This window comes from Calidris pugnax, unplaced genomic scaffold (genome assembly GCF_001431845.1).
Source record: "Calidris pugnax isolate Ruff unplaced genomic scaffold, ASM143184v1 scaffold39, whole genome shotgun sequence".
In the NCBI taxonomy this organism is placed as follows: Eukaryota; Metazoa; Chordata; class Aves; order Charadriiformes; family Scolopacidae; genus Calidris; species Calidris pugnax.
In genome coordinates, this window is record NW_015090828.1 from 1,769,642 (window position 1) to 1,793,448 (window position 23,807).

Consider the following 23,807-nt stretch of genomic DNA (forward strand, 5'->3'; position numbering starts at 1 on the left):
AAAAAAAAAAAAAAAAACAACCAAAACAAAAAAAACCCAACCAACCAAAAAAAAAAGCCCAGCAGTCATCTTATTTGCAGATGTCAAGCACTGGTCTATCTTAAAACTCTTTGCTTCAGAACTGTTTTAAGATGTGAAATGACTAGCTTAATTTATAAAGAATTCTTTTTGTAGTTGTATAACTTAAGATTTATTATACAAGGCTCTTGCTTCATAAAATATGCAGCAGATTTGAACATTTTGGACTTATAAAGCTGTCTTTATGCACCATGTGACAGCTTCCTAATTTGCTCACTTTCTTTACTTTGGCCAAATGGTCAAATGTGACCAAATGAGGAAAATTCTTTTTTTACTGGGATACATTTTGTCCTAAACATCCCTTAATTCCATTCCAAACCTGCCATAAACCTGGAAAAATTACAGCAACTCTGCAGGTTCTCTCTTTTATGCTGCTGTTAAACTATATTATTGTTTTGTTTCTGCTTGCTACAGATATATTTTGTTCCACATCCAGAGCTGTTTTCTCTGCTGGTGATTTCAAGGGCACTAATGATGGGTGATTATTTCTTAAAATCAGGAACTGTCTATTTCCAGTTCCTAAAACCAATACAGTTTTGGCCTGGCAGTAAGATTATCAAGGTGGAGAATCATTTGGGGTTGCTGAAATTTGACTGACCGAGATGACCTAGTTATTTCACTCAAATTACTAGGTAATAGTAATTTTCTGCCTCTACCAACCTCAGCTGCATGCTAAGAATTACTGCAGAGATTGAATTGAAAATTTGAATCTCCACTGAATCTTAGTTCTAAAATATTTCACCTGTATTACGCAGGTAGAAGAAGTTTACATCACTTGCTTGTGTATGTAAAACAACTCTAAGTGCTGTCAGAACTGGAAAGTAACAAATGTGTTTAATCAGTAAACTTCCTTTAAAATATACAATGCGTTCAAAAGTTCATCTCGAATTATTTGTTGGTTTTAGTAAGAAGAAAACCCGTACTGTCTTAATTACTAACAGATAGAAACAAATTAGAGTTTTATTAATTATGGGATTGAGTTGTGATGCCTTTGAATAGCAGTTTTCTTGGTAATTAGTCATCCTGACTTTCATTCATTGATTCAGTCATCATTGATTTTAGAGGGATTCATTTCAGAGAATACCATGATGAAAGCCAAACGCAGAGGCTTTCAGCCTAGAGCAGTTGTGTTGTCTTACAAAAATGCCAAAATAGGATCAACTTACTCTGAAATTCACAATAATTTGTTCACATTTTAATGAGATTTTAACACCACAAAAAACACAGTAAAAACTTTTTTTTTAATTTAGTAAGCATTTTATTCTTTATGCTTCCAATATAATTGATTTAGCTTAAATTAACAGAAAGAGTAAATTTAAGTTATTCTGTAAATAAGGCTATTAAATTTCAAAGAACAAGTATTGATAAACTAAATCAACTAAGAATGTAAAGGCAAAGGAAGAATAAGGGATCTGATATTTTTCCAAGGAAAGAATATAGTTTGCTGGAGAAACTTACTAAAAAGAATGCCTAGGAGGAATGGGGTGTAGGAGAAGAAACAAACTATATCACAGAGGGCAAGCTGTCATGCTTGAAGTGAACGTTTCCAGGAATCGTTGAGAGTTAAGAATTACTGGTAATACTGAAAGCAATCAATTGTTCTTGCTGTATGACGAAGAGGAGTACTATACAGGAAGAAGCAAAGCTGATGGTGGGACAGAGATAATATGTGAAGCAATTAGGGCAATCCTGAATGAGCATATTTAATTTTTTAGTTAGGATGATTATTTGAGGGCAGAGGTAGAATGGAAATGGAATCAAATGTATTAAAATAGACATTACTACAGTCAAAGTGGAAGTAAAATGCAGAAATCAAAGCCGTCAAGTCAAGATGATCTGGTTAATCTTGATCAAAGAAGTCTGGAAGGAGAACTGGCTCATGAAATTTCAAATCTGGTAGCAAAATATATCAAAATGGGAGCTGTGCCATGTAACGATAGGATAGAATAGAAAATGTCAAATATTTAGGAAGAGGAAAAATTTATCAAAGGAACTGAAGACCTATTATGTTGAGTTAGACTAGTCAAGACTTTAGGGCAAATGTGGGGGTAGCAGATTCTGTGGATAGATGTTAAAAAGGCTAAAAATTCTCATGAGGTTTACCAGAAGCAGTTCCTGCAACACTACACTAATGACTTTCTTTGTATTTGGTGTAGGTGAGCTAGATCACACAGCCTTAGACAATGTTTGATTTGTTGTCATGTGTCTAATGCCTTTAATGGGAGAAAGTAAAGAAGGGCAGAAAAAATATAATGCACATATACAGAGGTGGTTGAAAGAAAGATAATAAGGAGTTACATTGAGAAGGTAAGCGCTGGGCTGAAGACATTCACCACTGGAGCACTAATGGAGCTCTCAAAGTAGTAGTCGACATTGGGGACAAATTTTGTTTAATGCTTTTGTGCATGACTGATATAAAAAAAGTTGGAAAATACTGAAAAAATTTTTAAAAGATAGACTCAGTGCAGATAAGGATCTAGTTATAAAGAATGAATTGAATAACTTTGAAGAGTGGCATAACAGGTGGATTGAAGTTCAGCAGTACTAACTACAAGGTCAGGCATTTGGGAACTAATAACGAAATTTTAGAAGCAAATGAGGAAGAAAAGATTCAGTATATACTACAAAGAAAACCAAGTTACAAAGTGATGCAGACATGCAAAAGATAAATGGGATGAGAGGAAGTATTAATCAAGACATTTCCATCAGAAAGTCAGAAAAATTAAAATCACTTTATGAGACACTTGTCACTTCATTTGAATATAGCATGAGAATATACCACTATTATCTCACCTGGTTAAAATGGTCGCTTGATTACTATGGACTCAAATTGCATTCATGAGCTAATATGAGGAATGAATAATCTGTGTTCCAAAGACAGCATTAGAGAGTCTCTCTCGTTTCAGTCTTCAGTTCAGAAGACTGAAAAGAGTATATGACTGCTGCTTATGAATACATCAGAGAAAGCTTAATGAGGAGTAAAAGGCCTATTTAAAATGAAGGAGTATGGTGGCACATATGACAAATAGATGTATGCTCAACATAAATAATTTTACACTGAAAAGAAGCCTCAAAGTTTTCAATATAGAATAACCTTCTGGAGTAGTAGCCTGGTTATCATTCTAATTCTAGGATGACGGTTGATTGATGCACTATAGGAAGTATATGATGAAGTTGTGGCAGATGATTAAACTCAGTGCCACTGAGATACCTTCGAATGCTTTGTTCCCTTTTCCTATTGTATGTGTCCAATTTAGTATGTTGGAACCATGATGGACCAGATGATATAGGTAGGTTGAAGGAATTATATTGAGTTGCAAAGCCCCCGATCAGCCCCAGCACATGCTATTACTGAATATGTGAATATATAATGGAAGCAACAATGCACCCATTTCCAAAAACAAGAGTAGATTTGTAGGTATAGGCTGGCTGCTGGGAAGCTTCTCCTGCATATGTGAAGGGATAATAGAGTTTTGCAAACAGCAGGGTACAGTCCCAGTCCATCACCTGGGCTGAGTACCTGACCAGATGTAACTGTTCATAAACACGAGCTAGGAAACACAGGTCATAGTGCCATTGTAGATTAGAAGTTTTCCTAGACAGTAATCAGACATGGGAAAAGAGTGATATTTAAATGCTTGGAATACAGAATGCTGTAGAGAAAAAAGGAATAAAACTACTAGGATCAGTTCTCTTATGCCATGGCGCTTTTTTGGCATAATAATCTCCTTACAATCTTAGTATTATCTTAATCACATACAGCTTTGTTGAATTCCCAAATATTATGCTAACTTTCTCCCTTTGGGGAGCCATCTGTAACACAGGCTCCAACAGAGACGTGCTTATTGTGAGTCATCTTGTTCTTGTAAATAATTTGACAAAAGGGCTTTGTGATACAGCGTTATTATTGTTGCACGGTATTTACTGAGAGATGCTTATGTTCTCAGGTATAACAGACCCTTTTTATTAAAACTGAAAATTAGTTGAAAGTCTGAGTAGTTTATATGTACAAAGGGTAGAAGTAGATTGTCCAGCAGCCTGAAAATGTGGCTTCTAGGGAACACTGGAAGACATAGTCTATCTAGCAGCTATCATTGGGGTACGTATTTACTGTTTCTGTCTTGCAAGGACAAAACCCATGTCTTCAACACTAATGTTTGCATCTCATGATCAGTATGTAATATAGCATGTAATATAATATGCCTCTCTGCATAGTTTTTGCAGGTACAGAGCCAGAGTATTCACAGTGAGTTTTAGAACTTTCCTTCCTCCCTCAACTTAGCATCTTTATTTTAATGAATTGCAATCATGAATAAGTAAAATAGATATACACACAATCACAGTTATAGTCACTATTTCTGTACCTCCATTGTGCTTATTGAACAAGAAGGGAAGGATTGGGATCCCATCTAAAGTTTCAACACTTTAATTGTCATCCTCTTGTTAATTCTCTTCATGTTTCTGTTGACAAAGTTCTTTCTGAATGTGTTCATAATGTGATGTATAATCGATGTTCTTTAGTAATTAACTAAAAAGTAGTGCAGGAGGATTCCCAGAGTTACTGTAAATTCACTGCAAGTCTTCTTCTCTTCATGAACATGGTTACCTACCCTTGGGAGTGTGTATGTGCCTTGAGAAGAGAATACTCCACCTGATGAGATAGACTTCGTTTTTACTTGGTTGCTCAACCTAAGGAAAATTTTCACACAAAACAATTTCCAACACCGAGTCCCAAATACTTAATTAACTTTAGAGATGGTTGAACTACTTCTTTCGAACCATTAATTCATCAGAACTATATTTCTCCCTAGTTTATGCATAACGTGTGAACCAGTTCAAACATACTCTGATTTTTGTTATTCTGGAGTAATTGATTTTAAAGACCTATCTGCTACAGCTTTCATTATTAGTCTGTTTTATTGAACAGCTCAGTAATGTGGGCTGGATTCTTTTACCCAGTTAGACTGGAATGCAGGGAGGAAGAAACCATAATGTTTTCCCTGAATAAATCCAAAAGGAGAGGAACACTTTGTCAGAGAAAGGAACACTTCACGTGAGCAATAGAGCAGAAGCCTGAGAGGGACTATATTCACAGTTTTGGAGGAAGAGTATGCTGGCATTCATAGCAGTTTTGTGAAAAAGGAAAAACTTTATTATACTGGAGTTACTTATTCATAGACCTTTTAACACAAATTGTTACTATCTTGTCTTTGGTGCTTCCAGAAATGAGCATTATCCTGCAGCATGCAGCTGCACTATCTGTAAATATTTCCTGGTCCTTCGTAGTGAATTTGTCTTGTCCGTGACCACATATTATCTTTGTTCTTTTTCCTCTCAGGTATTTCTGTCAGAAACTCTGAAAGCATAAGAACCTCACATTAGCAACAAATCGATTGCTTAAGCTCTGTCGGTGCTGGAGCTGCTGTGATTGCAGGAAGATGTTGGCATGTGCCAGATCCCTTCAGTCTAACCAGCCCACGCACCTTCAGCAGCCTGTAGTGTCTGGTGTTAGACGTAGCAATGAGAGTTTCAGTGCAAGTTGAAGGAAGCACAGACAGGGCATTTACATGCGTCTTTGCTGCAGTTTATATGACTTATCTCAGGTGTACCTGTGTGTGTTTCAGTGACATCTATGTAACGCAGAGCTTTTGTGAATTTGCATGTTATTAGATGGGAGCCCGTGTGCTGTCATCCAAGAAGGAAGATGTGCAAGGGCGTCAAACCAACCACAATTAAACAATGCCTTTTGAGTCTCGCATATTTGGAATCAATCTAAAGTCTGTTAAATTAATCAGTTTGTTGACTTTTCTACTACATAGATGAATATGCTGCAATCAATAAAACCCCCTGAAATTCATTATCCATCACGAACTATTCATTCAGCTGCATCTTTTAAGATCCCCTGCTGTAATAATCTCAGACTCTCCTGAGCAGAAATTGTCAGTTGTTTTGTGAAGTGGCAGTGCTATTTTACAGAACATGAACTGCAACTCACAACTTGAACTTGGCCCTCAGAATTGAAAGGCCAGTACTTTGGGGGTTTTTAAAAGTTTTTTTGCAGCCTCCTTAATAGCTAAGGGAAAACCTATTTAAGGAAGCATGAAAAATCCTAGAGGGAGTGCTATTGCTATGGGTTATTGATCTTTTCAATTAAAAAGAACCAGGAAAGTTAAAGTGTGGAAGAGAACAGAGCAGAGACCATGGTGGAACACTGCTAGCCTGAGCAGTAGGATAGAGACTGTTCAATTTCTTTATGTTTTGACTTTGGGGAGGAAAGGTTGGGTTTAATGGAAATGCACCAAGAGAGTTTGTCCAACATATTTGGTCCAAGCAAGAATTGCTTTGGGAGTAGATGTGGCCCTAACCATAAATAAAGTGCCCACTAGGTATAAAATGCAGATTGCTTTTAAGTCACGTTATAATAGGAAAAGAGAAGCAAACTTATCAAAAGTCTTTTGCATAGCTGAATCGTATCAGAAGTTCAAATCATTCATGTAACCAAAAATAATAATTCTTGAAATGCATCTACAAAACCTATATTAAAACATTGCTAAGAATGTGACAGAATATTAGGTAATACATACTAATTTCTGAGACCCAAGAGACATCAAGTGAAGTAGGAGTAGCTGGAAAATGGATAGCCAGTCATACCATGCAGTACTGTGACCTACTGTTAACAGTAGGAATGCCTTAATTCTATGTTCCCTTATTTTTGCATTAGCAACAGATGAATTTATGGTTAGTATACCAAATCTAGTTTCTAGATACTTTTAATTCCTGTATGAAATAGAAAAAATCCATTCTCCTTCCGAAACAGTACAAAGTTGTTATTTACAAAAGCAGTTTTCTAAAATAAGTAGAAAAGTATTACTTGTTTTTTTCATATTCAAGTTTGTATTGTATCGTATAAAGAAACAGTATTTACCTATGTATAAAGAAGAAAACAATCAATGTATATAAAACAATAATAAAACAATATAGAAATGAAATTTTGTTCAACATGGAGAAAACTTGTCCTAGATGATTTCTTTAAGCTGCAGTTGATAAGCTTCACTTACATTCTTCACTTAATATTTCTTCCAATTTAATGTTGGTGTCTCAGGAAGCAAGACCCCGTAGGCTGATAGTGGACTCTAAGATCTGATTTTGAGCTCAGCTGTAGGTATGATGCTGTTCATTTATACTGTCTGAGGAGTCGACTCTATATAGCGGGATTATGGTATGCAGCATGGAAAAAAAAAAGAAGCATCCTTCATCAAGTACAAGAAGACATTTAATATACCAGTCAATTACTTTCATTCCTACAAGAGAGGTGGTGTATTAAATACTGCATAGACAGCAGCTAACTGTGGGTTATAGTGCAATATTTCCATAAAGAATTTCTACTGATGTCATAGACCATCACAGCAAAGTTTATAGAAACAGTAATCCATGAGTTATTAACCCTGAATCTTTAATTTTCAGAAGATTACACTTTTGCTTTGATAATTTTTACTGTACTCTTGGTGTTGTTCCTAGAAGTCTCTCTTCATGCTGCAGCCCAGGACAAAAAAGCGGGATGCTACATAGAAATGCCTTTCGGAGGACTCCTCCCTTACCTCGGGGTAGGTTCAATGGAATTACAGGACCAGCATATCAACAGCTAGAAGAGTCAAGGATCACAGACCAGGACACAATACCTTGTCACGGGTAAGCACGAACATAACTGCAGTGAGCCAGTTTGCGAGTGGCTGCTGTTAAGCGGTTAATATGCTTTGCCGTTATAGTCCTTCCGACTCTGGTGTAATGTACTGTGGATCCACGGTTTATAGTTCTGAAAGCAGAGGAATGTTTTCAGCATACTGGCTCTTTGAAGGTAATGCAGTTTTATTTGGCTGGCTGCTCTTTTTAAGCCTTTTGAAGGCTGTAGGAGTGATTAGAACAAACTGTAAGTGATTGACAGTGTTACTCTTTATAACTGATGCTTTTTCTAGCGGTGCCGTGATGTTCTAGTAACTTTTACACAGCATTTTTTGATTCCATCAGCAGTGGGCAAATAAGAGAAAATAATTCAGAAGTCCATCTTTCATGTATTTTTAAATGAATCTCTGTAGATTGTGAAGTATGTTTGCTGGAGACCAATCACTTCACATAGGTTTGTCTTTGAAAATGCACAAAGAATCCAATATTTTTTATTTTTAAATTCAGCTTATTATAATATTGAATGTGAGCTCCAGCTGTACATAAGGTCTGAATTTCAGAGGTGCTCCTGAGCACCTGCAGCTGCCTTTGAAGTCTTTTGCAGTTGCTGAGGTATTTTGTATAATATTTACATATCCCTATAGATTTCCGAAGACTTTCCAGAATCACTACAAGTATATTATATGTAAAAATAGGAGTGGTATCTGGTATGGAATAAAACATAAAAATAAAAAATAAAACCAGTTTCATTTGGACATGGATAAGTCCCAGCTAAGTGCAGCGAAGCGGAGGGTTACACTGGGAGCAGGCAGCTGCACGCTTTGGTATCAGAACTGGCTTTATGAAGTGCAGAACTGAGGTCACCTATGTGTTTAATTTTCCTTGGGGAAGAAAGGAGCTGTTATCGCTACCCACTCTGTCCTCCTGGGAAATGACAGCCACAAGTGCTGGCCCGGAATAAGCGTGGTTACATGTGTGTGTCATTGCTGTGTTTCCTCAGCACCTCTCTGGCCACATCCCAACCTGCAGCAGGATTCCCCAGTCTGGGGAGCTCCATGAGAGGGGCCCTTGACTCACTAAACGTCCGTAGCTCAATCTATTTAACAACATTGGTCTCAGCAATTAGTAAAGACAGGCCAAGAACAGGGCTTAGCTAGGAAGGGAGGAGGCAGAGCAGCAAAAGGTTTGGGTGTCTGGTGACTTCTTTTAAAAAGTACAAACTTGTCTCATACTTCATTCATTGTTACTATTTGCTGCTTCTAAGGAAAAACTTATTTATTGCTTCTTGCAGGAAATATATTATTGTTTGTTTGTATGATAATGTGTGTATAAATCCTTATGAAAGTTGTGACTCTGAATGCAACCCTTCCTGAAAGGGGCAGGGCTAAGAGCCTTCCCCCTTCAGTGCCCGTGTCTTGTAACACAGGCTCTGGATAGTTCTGTGGCCCCTTCCTAGGTTGAGAAGTGAGTTAGAAACCAGCCAAGCTGTCTTGTTGGTCATTGTATTTACTCTTCTATAGCAAATGAGTGTGGGATATTACAGGCATCATCTTGTACTGGCCTATATTTTAAGTTTGCAATTCTGCAAGGGGTTGATATTTGGACCAGACTGTGACCACTTCTGGCCTCAGACCATTAGAGCACTTCATCTGTATTTTGTGCGCTAGGGATGTCTGTAGAATTAGACCTAACAATGGGACCTTTCTCTGAAGGAGTTCTCCAAGTGCATCAAAGGGTGTGTTGTGACAGGGAGTCACGGCAGCATGTGTATATCACAAATACGGTTCCAAAAGTCTTCAACTAGTACCCATGGAAGTGAATTTTTTAATGTCAGTGTTAGGCATGAAAACAAAAGGAATTCTTTGATCTTGCTTTATCACAATGCTTTACTGATAGTGGTTTTTATGAAAATGAAGGCTTTTAAGAGCGTAACAAACCTTTTGGCAAGTTCTTTTGTATTGCAGCAATGAAGTAATCTTTTCAACCAAAATAGAAGTACAGATCTTATCCCTGAACAAAAGTAAGAAATAATTCACTAATTCTACTTCATGTAGAATTCTTCTAACTTAGGAAGAGGTTTCCCCACAATTGGGTGACTTTTCACTGTCTAAGTACTTGCTAGTTTCATAGTGTTGGTATTCTCATTAGATTTCCAACCCAAATGAAAAGTTCCATTGTCCTCTGCAGAACTTACACTCCTTCCTTTCTTCTCCCTTCTCACCTCTGTCTTTCCCTATAGGGATGTAAAAATCAAAGTGGTTTATGTCCCTAATTCTGTGAGGCTGACGTTTATCCATCAGCAGCTCTGGCTGAAGTTTAGTCAGAATTTTTGTGTTTATATTTTATAGAAAAGAGGCTAATTTACCTGATTAACTTTTGTCTAGTCCGGTAAAACTGCTCCTCTTCTCATCCCACCTTGAGAAGAAAACTTTTGCTGCCTTCAGGAAGCGCCAGATGCCATTATTTTCAACAGGATCTAGTATCTGCAGAGTTGGAGTCAAATATCAGCTATTTGATTAGTATGCTGCTTGAAGGAGCTGAAAAACCTGCCTGAAATGAGGGGCTTAAAGAAAAAAAAAATCTCCATGATAGTCATATCTCGGAGATCAATTCCAGTCCCTGAGGGTGTCAGGAGTTTACGTGTGGTTAAATGGACAGTGGTTTGATCAAATGTTTCCGGTGACAGCTGTTTGCGTCACACAGTATGAAGTGTTAGAAGTGCTGCTTTATAGCCTGGGAATGCGTATGTATACAGATACACATGTCTTTATGTATACAAGACCTAACGTGTCATATCTATAGGTAGAAAGCGGGGGGTGTATATATAGGAATATGTGCTTACAAGGTTGAACCAAAGCCTGGTGATGCCACTGGAGTGACTCCCAACCCTCTCAACAGACCTTGTCGTCAGTCTCATGTACTGAACACCTCTAGCAATGGGGCTTACAGCAAAGCTATTGGTACTATGCTAAATTAAAAACACTTTGTATTTTAAGTTCTGATCCCTTCTGTCTCTCTTTAATATCTATTTTGAGGGGGCAGTAAAATTATTATGCTTCTTTCAGTTTCATTCTTTAATTTAAACTCTTAAACACTGTCTGAGTATAATGTAATTGCTGTTGCATATTTATAAATGTTTGAGTTTCTTTTTTTTTGCTTGATTTTAGAAAAAGGGTGGAGAGAGAGCTGCGCTTTGAAATACATGCACATGAATGGATTTATTTAGACAAAATAATTTTTCAGATTAAAAAAAGATATCTTAGGAGGAACTATAGTTCTGGGAAAGTTAATTACAGGAAAATGTAATTAAGATTCTGCAATTATAGGTCTAAGTCTCAGTCTATTGAAAACAGCAGCAATTGGATGTTCAAAGTAGGAGCATGGATCAGTTTGTAATTAACCAAAAGCTGAATCTCACATGGTTTAGATGTAATATCCCTACTAGTTTAAGACCATGCCTACTGCGCACAGTGTACATGCTTTAGTTCAACCTCAGTCCTCCTTTGAAAGCCCTGTGAGCACAGGACAGAAACATGTAATTCTGGCATAAAATTTGTGTGTCTATCTTTACTTCAAAAAATATTATGGAAATATGCCAGGTATTGCGTTACATGTTAATGTTGCTGCCAATTAGTTTTCAAAATAGCAAGAATAATTGAATCTCTATTATGGAATTGGCAAATGTTACTGTTTTCTCACCAAACACATTTTAATTCAGTCTTTTCTTGTTTTTGCTTATATATCATCCATATAATACATCCATTGCATGTGAAAGTCATTAAAAACATTCACTCCCTTTGTTTTCAGGGTGCAGCCCAGAATATATTTAGGGCCTGAATTACCAAAAAAGGGAATAATGCAACTGATGCGATCTCTCCAGCTATAGTCGTTTGAACAATTATATAATAAGCAAAGGAAACAAGAATGGGCACAACCCAAAGGTCTGCACTCTTTTGTTTTCATTTATTTTTTTTTTAATTGTCCTCCCTCGGGAATAATATCCCTGATCAGTATTTCATTCATACTGATTCTTGAAGTCTGTTGTAAAAAGGCCCTACATAAACGGCTACAATGTGTCTAAGCATAGTGAAAATGTGATTAACCAAAAGCTGAGTCCCAGCTGGCTGAGATGTAAAACCTAAATGCAGCTGTATGGCATGAACAAGAAGTTTCTAGCACACGTCCAAAAAAGCCGCTTGCTATATTATTCCCCTGGGTCCCACCTCCCAAAGCAGTATCTCTTTCCATCAGATAGCAGCAAAGATCACAGCACCTCCTTATCGCAGAGCTCCCAGCTGGTCTTTTGGGGATGCCTGGAGAGTGTTGGTGCAGGGGCTGTGCAGAACTGCATGCCTGCACGTGTACAGGTTAATGTGTCAAGCAGTTGTACAAACACGCTGTCACCATAGACGAGTTAATTACAAGTCAGCGGTGCTCTGCTGGAAATGAGCCTAAAGATATCTCCTCCTCTCTCCTGGCTGACAGCTTGCCAGAAGGATGGGGCCAAAGGAAGCCTTTCCAGTTAATTAGCATTGTGTGCTAATATTGGACTATGGCTGTTTCATGCCATTCACTTTCTTTTCCTTAGTTCTCTTTCTGCTAATGCCAAAAAGCAGCAAGGCAGGTAAGGGTAGAAGGATATCCCTAGTGAAGTCCACAGGCTTAAGGAGCTTTCAGAAAAATACCCTTCAAGTCAGAGCTTAAAGCACCTGCTTCCACAACAGATCTAAATGTTGCTTTCCTTGTTCATGGATAAAACATATTAGAGTTCACCATTAGCTTGCCTTATTAAATAGTGATATGATCAGAAAGCTGATTATAAATAAAATATGTTCCGGTATTGAGGTGATGTCTGTGGTCCTTGGAAATCATGACTAGATATAGTAACTCTTAGAGGACCAAATTTCCAGTAATACTACTTCTCAGATGGGAAACATCTTTTTTTTTTTGGTCATTGTTTCCTTTATTTTATATTTAGTATACTTTCCATTTCTGTTTTTTAAGTATTTCCTGTAAAAGAAAACACTTTCTGATCAGAATAATGAATTTGGCTTTGAAACAAAATGGAAATGTTGATAAAAATTCATCAAAGTTGCCTCACGATAAATAAAATCATGCTATGATATGTATTAATGGAGGATAAAGTGGGGGGTGTGGGTTGAAACACAGGATTGTAATATCAGGAAAGCACAGACATTTGCTCAAGCCCAATATATTACCTGTATTTCCAGATGAGATCTAAGAAAAAAAATCAGGCCAACGTTAGGAGTATGGGCTATTGGAAAAAAACCCCATGTTTTTCAGAGGTACTTAGATGCTCTGATTGTTTGAAGGGGAGCACAGACTTTCATTTCGATGTAAAGAAAGACTACACAACCATGTTTTAAGCTCTTTTTTCCTGCAACTTTTAAATTTTTTTTTCCTAAAATAGCCACTTGACATTGAGAGTTCTGGTGTTGAAGAAAGCATCAATCCATTTCCCCAGTTAGGAATGTAGGAACAAATTTTCAAATTTAATTTCAAAGAAAATTGACAATACAGAATAAGTCCTGAAATCTTCTAAAAAGGAATTGTCATTATTCTCATATACTGGTGGGCAAAATGACATTGAGAGAAAAGCAGCGGTTTGCCACCAGCAGATCTGAGAATCAAAACCAGGTCTCCAGAGTCTGTTGTTTTCCCCAGGGCCCCACTATTACCAAGTGCTCCTAGTGTGAGGGAAAAATGACATGTATCTTTTGGGCACAGTTCACTGAATCTCATACAGCGTTCCTGCTGCCGGTTGCATCTGATCGCTTGATGTACAACAAAAAACTTCTTTTTACTCTTTCCAGGTATTCATCCAGTGGTTTAAAAACTCCTCAGAATACTTCAATAAATATGCAACTGCCTTCAAGAGAGACAACCCCTTATTTTAATAACGTGGATCAGAAGGACTTGGTCAGCTATTCATCTTCAAGGGCCAACTCCGTTCCCATCATCCCGTCTGTGGGCTTGGACGAAGCCTGCATGCAAATGCAAAATGTTTCTGAAGTAACAGGCATCAAATGGTGCAAAAACTCCTATTCAGCTGAACTTGTCAATGTGAGTTCCCCAGTCAGTAATTGTCTTATAGCAGAACAACACGAAGTCAAAATATTGCTAGAAACTGTGCAGGAGCAGATTCGGATTCTGACGGACGCGAGGCGGTCGGAGGACTATGAACTGGCGAGCGTAGAAGCAGAGAGCAGCGCGAGCGAAAACACGGCCTTTCTGCCCATGAGCCCCATGGCCAAGTCAGAGCGAGAGGCACAATTTGTCTTAAAAAGCGAAACGCAAAGAGACTCGGTATTGACCAAGTGACTTTGTGTGGGGGTTGTGGGAGGGGAAACGAGAGATCTGTGCATTCGATGCTTTGCTAAACAGGAAGGGAGGAAATTAAATACAAATTATTTATATGCATTAATTTAAGAGCATCTACTTAGAAGAAACCAAATAGTCAATCGCCCTCATATCATAGTGTTTTTTAACAAAATATTTTTTTAAGGGAAAAGTTCCAGGAGGGATGAAGCGTACATCAGGTGCTTTCTAGGCAGGATTACACATACGGTTTCAGTTACAGAGCATTTTACCACTGTCCCGTTCAGCTGTCCGAAGGCTTAGGCTATGCATCTTCTTTTCAGCAAAGGCCAAGATCATTCTTAGATTCATTTCTGGTCTCAGGGCAGCGCTGCAGGGAGCTGCTGGCCAGGGATTCAGACCCTGGGGAGCGAGTCCCATCACCCTGGTACAGACCTGATCCCCTCTCCCTCTCTCCTCTTGGTTCCAGGTTCATAGTAGGCACGCAGACATCTACTTCTGAGGTCTGGTACCTACTGTGGAATGATAATAGATCCCTAAATTGAGCCAGATGCTTAACTCTTGACCTTACTTTAGTGTGGCAGTCAGCCCAAGATAGTCAATGGAAACATTGGGAGCTTTGGGTTTGGCCAAGTGTGGAGTGGGATTGGGGTCTGTAGAGATGCAGTGGTCAGGAGCCCATGGCTGCTCCATCTTCTGAGCTTTGCCTAACAGAGCTGCCTTGGTGGAGAGCAAGGAAGAACAAGAGAAAGCGCAGAAGTGTGTATTATGATAGGTTTGGGTTTGGGTTTTTTTGAGCGGGAACATAAACTCTGTTGTTCGTTACCAACCCCTCAACATTTCTAAACTGTTATACTTTGAAGGTATTTGTAAGCTCTCAAGGAGCACTTCTGAGTGTGTGCGTATTTTTTTAACTTATTTTTTATTATGGTTTTTTTCAGAGAAGAGTCAGGGAGATCCAGTATGATCAAAATCCAGCCGATAAGTGTCCACGCTGCCCTAATTTGTTCCTGCTTTCAGTACTCCAGTCACTTTAATTAATCGTGGCTTAGGCTTGTGAACATTAAGGTTCAACCCTGCAGATGGTTCCGTGTGGGCAGACCCACAAGCATGCACAGATCTGATTCTAATGGGGCCATGTAAGAGCAGATGTTTTCTACCAAATGACTCCCTGCAGGGGATTAAGGCCTTAGAGAAGAAACGTCATTTCCTGGTTGCCGTGTCCCAATCGCATTATAAGCATTTTTTTGCATTTGCTTTCTTTTGAGTCCCTCCTCCCCCCATAAATTGTAACACAATATGCCAATAATGCAATTAATTGGGTTCAGTGACAGACACATTACTGGTTTTATTAGTATTAAAATATCTGCTTATTCATGGGGAAAAAGAAAATGAACGATAATAAATAATTGCTAAATTGCCTTCCCTGGTTAATGTCAGAAGATTGATTAAAAAAAAAATTTACAGTATATACAGAATGTATTAAAATATTCCTTTGCAGCAAATTAATTGTTAAATTTATTAATGTGCCCCAGACTTCCCAGTTCACAAGTCTCAAGACTTCCCAAAATAGCACAATCGATCATCCAGTGCTGTTGTATGTTGAGTCAGAATAAAGCAATATTTTAACCTCTGTCAAGTAAATTTGGAAAAAGAAATGCTGAAGGTGTATGTCATTATTTTTGTTAAGGCAGTAAAAAAAATTACTATTCACAGTCTTCATTCAGCAAGTCATTTTGAGTTTCTTTTGGGGTTTTGTTTTTGTTTTTTTTCTTAAGATAAAGTTGATGAAATTGTCTTGTTTACAGAACTTTCTATGACTGTAATCTTTGCTGTGTGTTTTCAATAAAAATAGATTTGAGGGCAAACTATGCTTTATGGCCCAGGATGGAGCATGCCTTGTTCAGACTCCCTTCTTCAGAGCTTTTGTTGTAGCAGTAAGGTGGGATCACCATGAGGAGTGGTCTCACCTGGTGTGACCATAACTGTAATATAAAAAACCGGCTCCTATATAAAGCTCTGATTCAATAATTTGTGAAGTGTGATCAAAATTAATTGTTCGCCATTAATCTAATCAAGATGCAGTCTCTCTGCAATAAAGTGCAGAGTCCTGCCCAAATAGATGTTCCAAAATTAAATCTTTTCAATCCAGATGTAAGGCCTTATTGCCCCCCAAATCCTACCGGCCTCTGCAAATTCACCTGGCAATATATTGGAAACACACGGCAAGATTTCTGTTGAAGAAAGAACCATATCATAAGCAATGCCTTTATGGAGAGAATGTGTTCACTCAGCACCCCCGAAAGACCCAGAAGGAGGGGACAAGCAATGTATTTAAGAGATTGAAATGTTGAATGACAGATGAAGATCTGAAATGGTGAGGATATCTTCAGTTCATGTTAGAGATGCGATCTTGTACTCAGCAAAGGATGTGTGACTGTTATATGTTAACTGTTCTATTCAGTTTTCAGCATGTTTGAATAGAGAGACGTTACTATTAACCATATGACAGACTAGTGTATTATTTGTGAAGAGTATCGCTTCAGATCCTATTGAAACTGTCATTGTTTGCAGAGGAAAAGAAAAAGGTTTGAAAACATCAAACTAGGTAGCCTTAATGTTGTTTGTGTGTTTCACTAATGCAACTATTTTCCTCCGTGGACCTTCCTATTTTACAGTGAATGGGACAACATTTTCTCTGAGGTCTGGTAATTATGTAGAGGACACAAAAGGAAGTTGTACTGAAACAGCCAAAATGGTAGGCCAAGTTTTGCTTTATTTCTGACCCCTATGGTCCCACTGAACTAAGTGGATCGGAAGGGATGCCATTCAGTGTAAAAAGCAATTCATTCCTAAAATTACATCTGTTCCCAGCCTTGGAAACAGACTATAATCTCCCTAAAAGAAGCTCTGAACTCAATCATTTACCTGTAACGTAATTAAAAATTATATCTGACCTATGAAGTTCCAATTGTAGTCTGGTGGGAAAATTCACACACGCAGCATTACACTCACGTAAACTGGGAGAATAGCTAATTAAATAAATTGAACTTTCCCTGAACTGAACAGAGAAAGCTTGTGTCTCTTCAGCATAATACTGTGGAGTAAAATTATGAGAGGTGTATATCCTGAGGTTTTTTCCTTCTGTGTAGAATTTCCTCTAAACAAACCAAAATAACCCTAAAAAAAAATAAAAATAGAATGATCCCAGCATTTGAAATAGGAAAAGTAGGTGAGTATGGGCACATTTCATAGCATTAACCACTGAAAAACTGAAACCTTCTAATCCTTACAGAATCATGTTTAGATCGACAAGCGCATCTGTGGAAAAAGAGCTCTTCAGAATGCTTCTGGTACCTAGCACCCCAGCCATGCTCTCAGCTGATGTAGTCAATGCAGTAATGACAGTTTCTATTAACAGATGATCATACCCCAAATCTCTTTTACTCAATGTCCAATGTAGTGTCACAAAGCTTAGTAGCTTACACTGATTTATGGAGCCACCTTCATTTTGCTTATGAAAATCATACTCATATCAGTTTATCTGTTGAAAATGCCAAAAAGTAAAACTACCTGACATTATTAATGACCATGTTGGTAGTATTTGAGAAAAGGAAAAGGGGAAGAAAATCCCAGATTTGTAATTCTTTTACTGTCCCTTGGAACAAAGGTAATTATGTTTTGATTCTTTATTATTACAGCATGATTTTCAATGTCGGCTGTGGAGACAGCGATCACATGACACCAACAGGCTACATTGACCATTCCTTTCTTGAAAAGATTTAGCAGTCTCCTCTTTGGTCAGCAGTCCTGTAAACAAGGAGTGGTTTCCTAGTACCACAAGGCTGTTCTTGTGAAACTTTTCCCAGATAAATAATAAAATAAAGAAAGACAACCTATATTTTTTTTTATGTGGAACTATAATATTTTATAGCTATAATAGAAAGGGGTTTATTGATGGCTGAAGAATGTAAATAAAGTATAGGATATAACATATGTAAGTGGCATGGAAATCCTGTATTTGTACTGTAGCCTTTAGCAATATATTCTGTAACACCATCAGGAGGAGACCTACATGCAATTTATATTTCTTTTTTCCTTAACAGTGACCGTGGTCTGTACCACATCCCTATAGTGACTGGGAACTGATTACTTTTGTACTTATTCCTTGCTCTTGCATTGCAAGATCCGCTTCTGCACTGCCCCATGCCCACTCTGGTTTTACTGAAATCACTGAATTTGTGATGGCTCAGCATCATGTTCAATTTTATCTTGCCCTCAGAAGCAAGAGTACAATTACAGCCTAATGTTTGGGACACTGGGGATGTCCACTGAGTAAATTTAAGGCCTAAAACTTTCAAAATTTATCTGCTTTGGGTAGACCTGATGGGAAATCTTGCCCTTGAAGAAGGATTTATGCGGCCTGTGCTGCAAGGCATTTTCTTGCCATTCCTTCATATCTGCCAGTATCAATGTTTCCAGTCAGATGCTTTCTTTGGGTTCTTCTGACCAGCACTGGGAACTACTGTGAGATTTCAGACCAGAAGCCTCTGACTTCTTTCAGAGTACCAAAGACCAGAAGTCATCTGAAGTGTCCTGAGATAAATATATATTCAAATGCAATTTTCTGCCAGGTGCGAATTTCTGAAATTTCATACTAAAATTTCTCCAAAGGTTAAGACCTCTAACATGTGTTTGATTAAATTATGTAATATAAATAATGCCAAAGTTCATAAAATTAAGAGTTATATTGCAAATGTTATTGGTTTAATGTACATCTTGCTTTGAAGGACTATGGAATGAGAGCTCTGATTTGTGTAAATATTTGGAATCTAAAAACATAATAATACAAGAACTGAAAAGAATACAAAGAATAATTAATATTCTAAAATAAGAAGATAGTTTATTGCTTTGTCTGAAAGAAACAGTAGTAGCTGAAGGTTATTGAGGTGCATCAGGGTAATGAAGGAAGACTGAGTGAGGCCATTTTATAAGTCATGCCAGTAATATGTCCAAGACCTTACTTTATAGAATTCAGGCTCAGTGTTTCCCTTGCTGGACAATACATTAAGATGATGTTTCTTTTATAACATAAAGCTTACTCCTATACCAAGCGGAGGCAAGTATCGTGTACTTCAGCACAAGCAGGACAGAAATGCAGTTTAGATTTCACTTTGGCTTTCTGAGTCAAGTTAAACTCATTCACTTCAGATTATCTCTGATCTTTTCCAGGAAAGAGAAAATGAGCATCCCAAAAAAAGAAAAGAGGTATGACTACTCCATGACTATTTTCCAAAAACCTACCAATTGATACTAAGATTGAAGCTATCTGCTAAACTTTAATGTCCTAGAAATAGCTCAGATTTTGACTGTTCTTGATGGGGGAAAAGCAACTAATAGAAGTATTACAACCCCCACCATCCAGCACCATGCACACTGTGAACTTCTGTAGAAGAGCTTAGGGAGCTTCTCCTGGTTCTCACAGAGAGTAGGGGGTTTCTGGCTATGGCACAGCTTTTTCCAGGGGTGAGGAGGGATGGATTTTGAGTTGGGTCTGGTCACATCAACTGAGAAACTTGCCTTACTTTTACTTCTTTCTCAGATTTCTTTCATGTCAGTGAAACTGTGGTCATCAGCACTAGTTTGTTTTTTAGGTTAGTGATTTCCAAATTCTGGGATGCTTTAAAGTGTTGAATTTTGGAAGAAGAGACCTAAAAAAATATAATAAATTTCTTCTCTGATTGTTTTAAACCACCTTTACTTGAAATGCTTGCATTATGTTAAGTATTTTTTTAAAAATTCGATATTACAAAGCTAAATTACAAATATTAAGATTTATATCACAATAAGGGAGCATGGGTAAGATCTGTGTTTCATGTTTCTCTCCTGATCTAGTTGAAGATGTCCCTGCTCATTGCAGGGGGGTTGGACTAGATGACTTTTAAAGGTCCCTTCCAACCAAAACCTTTCTAACCTTTCTCTGAGAAGCATGTTCAAGTTAGTTCTTTTTTGTATCAAATTGCCCATAAAATGCTGTAGATTTTTGTGCATATCAATGGCAACATTGGGTGTTACATGGAAAGTTAAATAAAACTAATATATTTGCAAAGAAAAAAATGGACTATGTAAAATTTCCAGGTCAGATTCTGGTGTTGTGCAAGTGGCAGCTGCTTCACTTGAAAGCACAGTTAATGTAAAGGGAACAAGGCTCCCAGAGGAAGATATTTATGGTGGCTCAGCAGTTGAGCTGACTGAAATAAAACCCAGATTTCCACCTCCACGGTGCTAACCTGTGCTCCTTTCTAAAGCTGGCCCGCCCCGAGCCCCAGAGGTGTCTGCAGCTCCTCCGTCGCGGCCGTACCAAAAGGCAGGTGTCAGCACTGACTTCCGTGAAGTCTCATTAAATTGAAGTGAAATAATATGAACTAAAAAATGATGGGACGGATTCACAGTTGCTGTCAGGTTATACAGAGTGCTATCAGCAGTGCTGATTTACAGTGTGTGAGGCTGTGGCTCATGGTTTGACCTGACCCCTTAGTTCCCACTGCCAGAGCTGGAGCAATCTGAGCAGAAATCTCTGCCCGTCAGGGTAACTTCAGAACAGCATTAAAGCAGTTTGATTCCAACTAACCTCATTTGTCATACTTCATTGCATATTCTCCTTGATTATTGCAGAGCTGAAGCTGCTTCCAAAGTCTTCTTAAAGCTGTCATCGCTGATCTGTCTTTGACAGAGTAACTGGTTGTGATCACTCAGCTCCAGTTCTGAGAGTGGTGTAAGGTCCTCCAATGCTATAGGTCGGAGCTGGGTCTGGCAGTCCAAAATCAAGTATATGTTCAAGCAAAACTCTCCCTGCTTGTTCTGCAGCAATTGTATGCATTCGCATCTAAGCATGGATCAGCTGCCAGGCTGATTTTTCATGTTATTAGTTTTATTTAACAAAGTTATCTTTAAGATTTAATTCTCTATGCTGCTTCTCTGTACGTTGTATAGAGAAGCAGTGAAGGCAGATTTGGCCTGTCTGCATCTTCATCTCAGCTACCAATGGCAGGGTCTCTTCCAAGGCAGCTCAGGAGATGAAGTCTTTAAAATTCTGACCTCAGAGTAGGAACTGGCACCCTGGGAGGGGAGAGTTACTCTGAGCAGGTTTTGTCCATGTGTGTGCTTATCTAGCCTGGCTTTCTTCCTGAGAAACCTTTTTTTCTTCCAAGAGCCAGCGTACATAAAAACACCTAAAACATTAAGCAAAGATAAGGCAAGAGATGTGCTCTGCCTTCTCTGTAGTGTGGACAGGGCTGTAAGTAAGGGCTAATTACCAAAAACCTTTCCAGCTAGTTCCATTAGCATTTGCACAGATCAGTAATGTTAAAATGACTCTGTATGGTTTGGTCACATTGATTTGCAGGCTGTGATATATGTAAACTGGTAGCCTGTTTGAAATTTTGGTGGTTTATAGTGTCTTAGGATGGACTTTCAGAGTTCTCAGGACAGCATTTACCACTCTCTTTAACCTCCATCTCAGTTTCATTGGACTAATGGACATTTCTATGATATAGGTGGCAGTACCACCCCACTGCTGGAGATGTGGGTGACACAGCAAGCCCCACATGGCTTTCTGGCAAGCAGGGCAAACCAGTCCTTCCTTCAACCTTGCAGGCAGCACTTGGGGCTGTGAGGGATCATCATGCAGGCTCAGCCCTTTCATCGGGCAAGGAACAGGGTTTCACAGCAGGGGAGGCCTCCTACGCTAAAAATAAGAAACTCTCCCAATAGTGAAATGAAAGAGTGACTTGGAAAAAAAGCTTAGAAATCACAATCCTTTAAAACAAGGCTCCTCTATAACCCCATATAGATGGCAAGAAAGTTGTGATTTTCATTTCAGTTTCTCCAGTAAATAGTAGAGTAGTTTTGCATTTGCATTAATTTAAAGTTGTCTCTAGATGGGTTCAGAGAATAAAGAAAACACATCACTGTGCAAACGCCTGTGCTCTAGGAAGGCACTACAGCTGATGGGCAACTCTCCATCCTTGTGGGTGGGATCTGGGTGGCAGCGCTTTGCCTGGCTTCCTCAGTCAGCGAGAGAACGCCAGGCAGTGCCCTGCACCCCTCGATCACTGGCTGCTGAGGTTACCTGGAGCAAATCCCTGTACTGAAAGCACTTAAAAATGGAACAAAGGGGATGAAAATGTGGTTTGTTCACTGTGAATACCCAGCTGGGATAGTTGGAATAACTGCAAGGGAAGAATTGCCTTTGCAAACCATGTGCCTGATTTACTGGTTAAATAGTTTTTCAGACCTCACTGTTTAGTCAAAAACAATAAGATGTCCAGAAATAAAAGTGGAATGATTGGTTCCCAGAACTAGTCTTAACAGTCACAAATCTAATATTTCAGACTTTTTGCTGAGCACTTATCAAGTAGAATCAATCAGGCTTCATTTAAATAGATGAACCTTTATTGTAGCTACATCTGATTACATGATTTCCTTTATTGATCACTAGATCTTTTCCATGTTACACAAAATTCGGTTTACTTTAAAACTGGTCTGTAGGTGTGCATGAAACAGCACCGAACGTGGACATGAAATCTGAGTGTTCTCAATGTATAGGGAGAGTCTTGTGAAACCTTCTTTTTAGCAGCTGAAAGTCTTGAACCATTCACTGAAATAAGACAACTATTTGATTGCAAGAAAATTGATTCTGTTGTCAGTAAAATCACTGATAAACACTTGAGATGGATTTAGGGCTTCTGAATGATATATATATATATGTAAAGCTACATACACAGACTTTTTTTAGAACACAGAAAAGAATGCTCCAACTTAAAGTTTATTCATATAAATAGCTGGAGAGAATAGCCACTTAACCACATAGTCTAAACACATTGAAGAAGGGGGTAGAAGGTGTTTATTTTCAACTGTGTTTATTTTTTCACCAGTAAAAACAGAAATAAAACCAGAAGAAAAATAATCATAGTGCCTATGACAAAGATTGTGTTTCCAGGAGTGTGCAATGTGTACCACAGTTATTTAACTGCAAATGGAAGCCGCTTTTAGACTGAGTGTGGTTGAAAGGAAATAACCTTAGAAAAACTGTCACACAGCATCCCAGGAAATGTTTTGGTTCGGTATGTTTGGCCTCCGTTTTTGTGGAGCTGTACATTCCTGTCCATGGTTTTCAAGGATAAAAAAAGAACTGATTTCAGAATCAATCTGTATTTTGACTCGTTTTTATACTCCCAGCACCCAGGTTGGTTTACCATATGTGTAAGCGAAGTGAACAGTATCATTTTTCTACTTAGTGTCACAAATGAGTTTTACTGTGTTATTGAATTCAGACCCTTTTTCCTGCTGAAGCGGTGTGCTCCTGCTGTCGCCAGCCATCTCTCTCTCAGAGCTTTCATTTGTCAGCAAAGCTGCAAAGAGGGTCGAGACTCATCCATCTGAAGACAAAAGATTTCTTCATTCAGCCTCGCTAGAGGGAGAATCGGCTGGGATTAGCTGGAGTTTGAGACGACAAGGCTAAGGGGTCTCTGGCATCTTGGCACACACAGAGGCATCTGCTTGGAAAGCGCAAGTCTTCTGCTGCTGAAGTCAGTCCTTCCAGTCTTGCCTGCAAGCCTCTCGGTTTTAGGCTAAATGAAACAGGTAGAAAGCCTGAAGTGTCAAAATTAGCACGGAGGTTCTACCAAGATGAGAGGCAGAGGCGGCAG

The 23,807-nt window shown here is 38.4% G+C and overlaps 1 protein-coding gene across 1 annotated transcript in view; it reads left to right on the plus strand.

The window, feature by feature from the left end:
* Positions 1-23,306, plus strand: part of NRG3 (neuregulin 3) — a 570,166-nt gene extending 546,860 nt beyond the window's left edge. The window contains exons 11-12 of the mRNA XM_014940346.1: positions 7,597-7,767; positions 13,593-23,306. Coding sequence (XP_014795832.1) covers positions 7,597-7,767; positions 13,593-14,100 — 679 coding nt within the window. The 3' untranslated portion in view covers positions 14,101-23,306. The remainder of the gene's footprint in view (positions 1-7,596; positions 7,768-13,592) is intronic.
* The last annotated feature ends 501 nt before the right edge of the window (positions 23,307-23,807 follow it).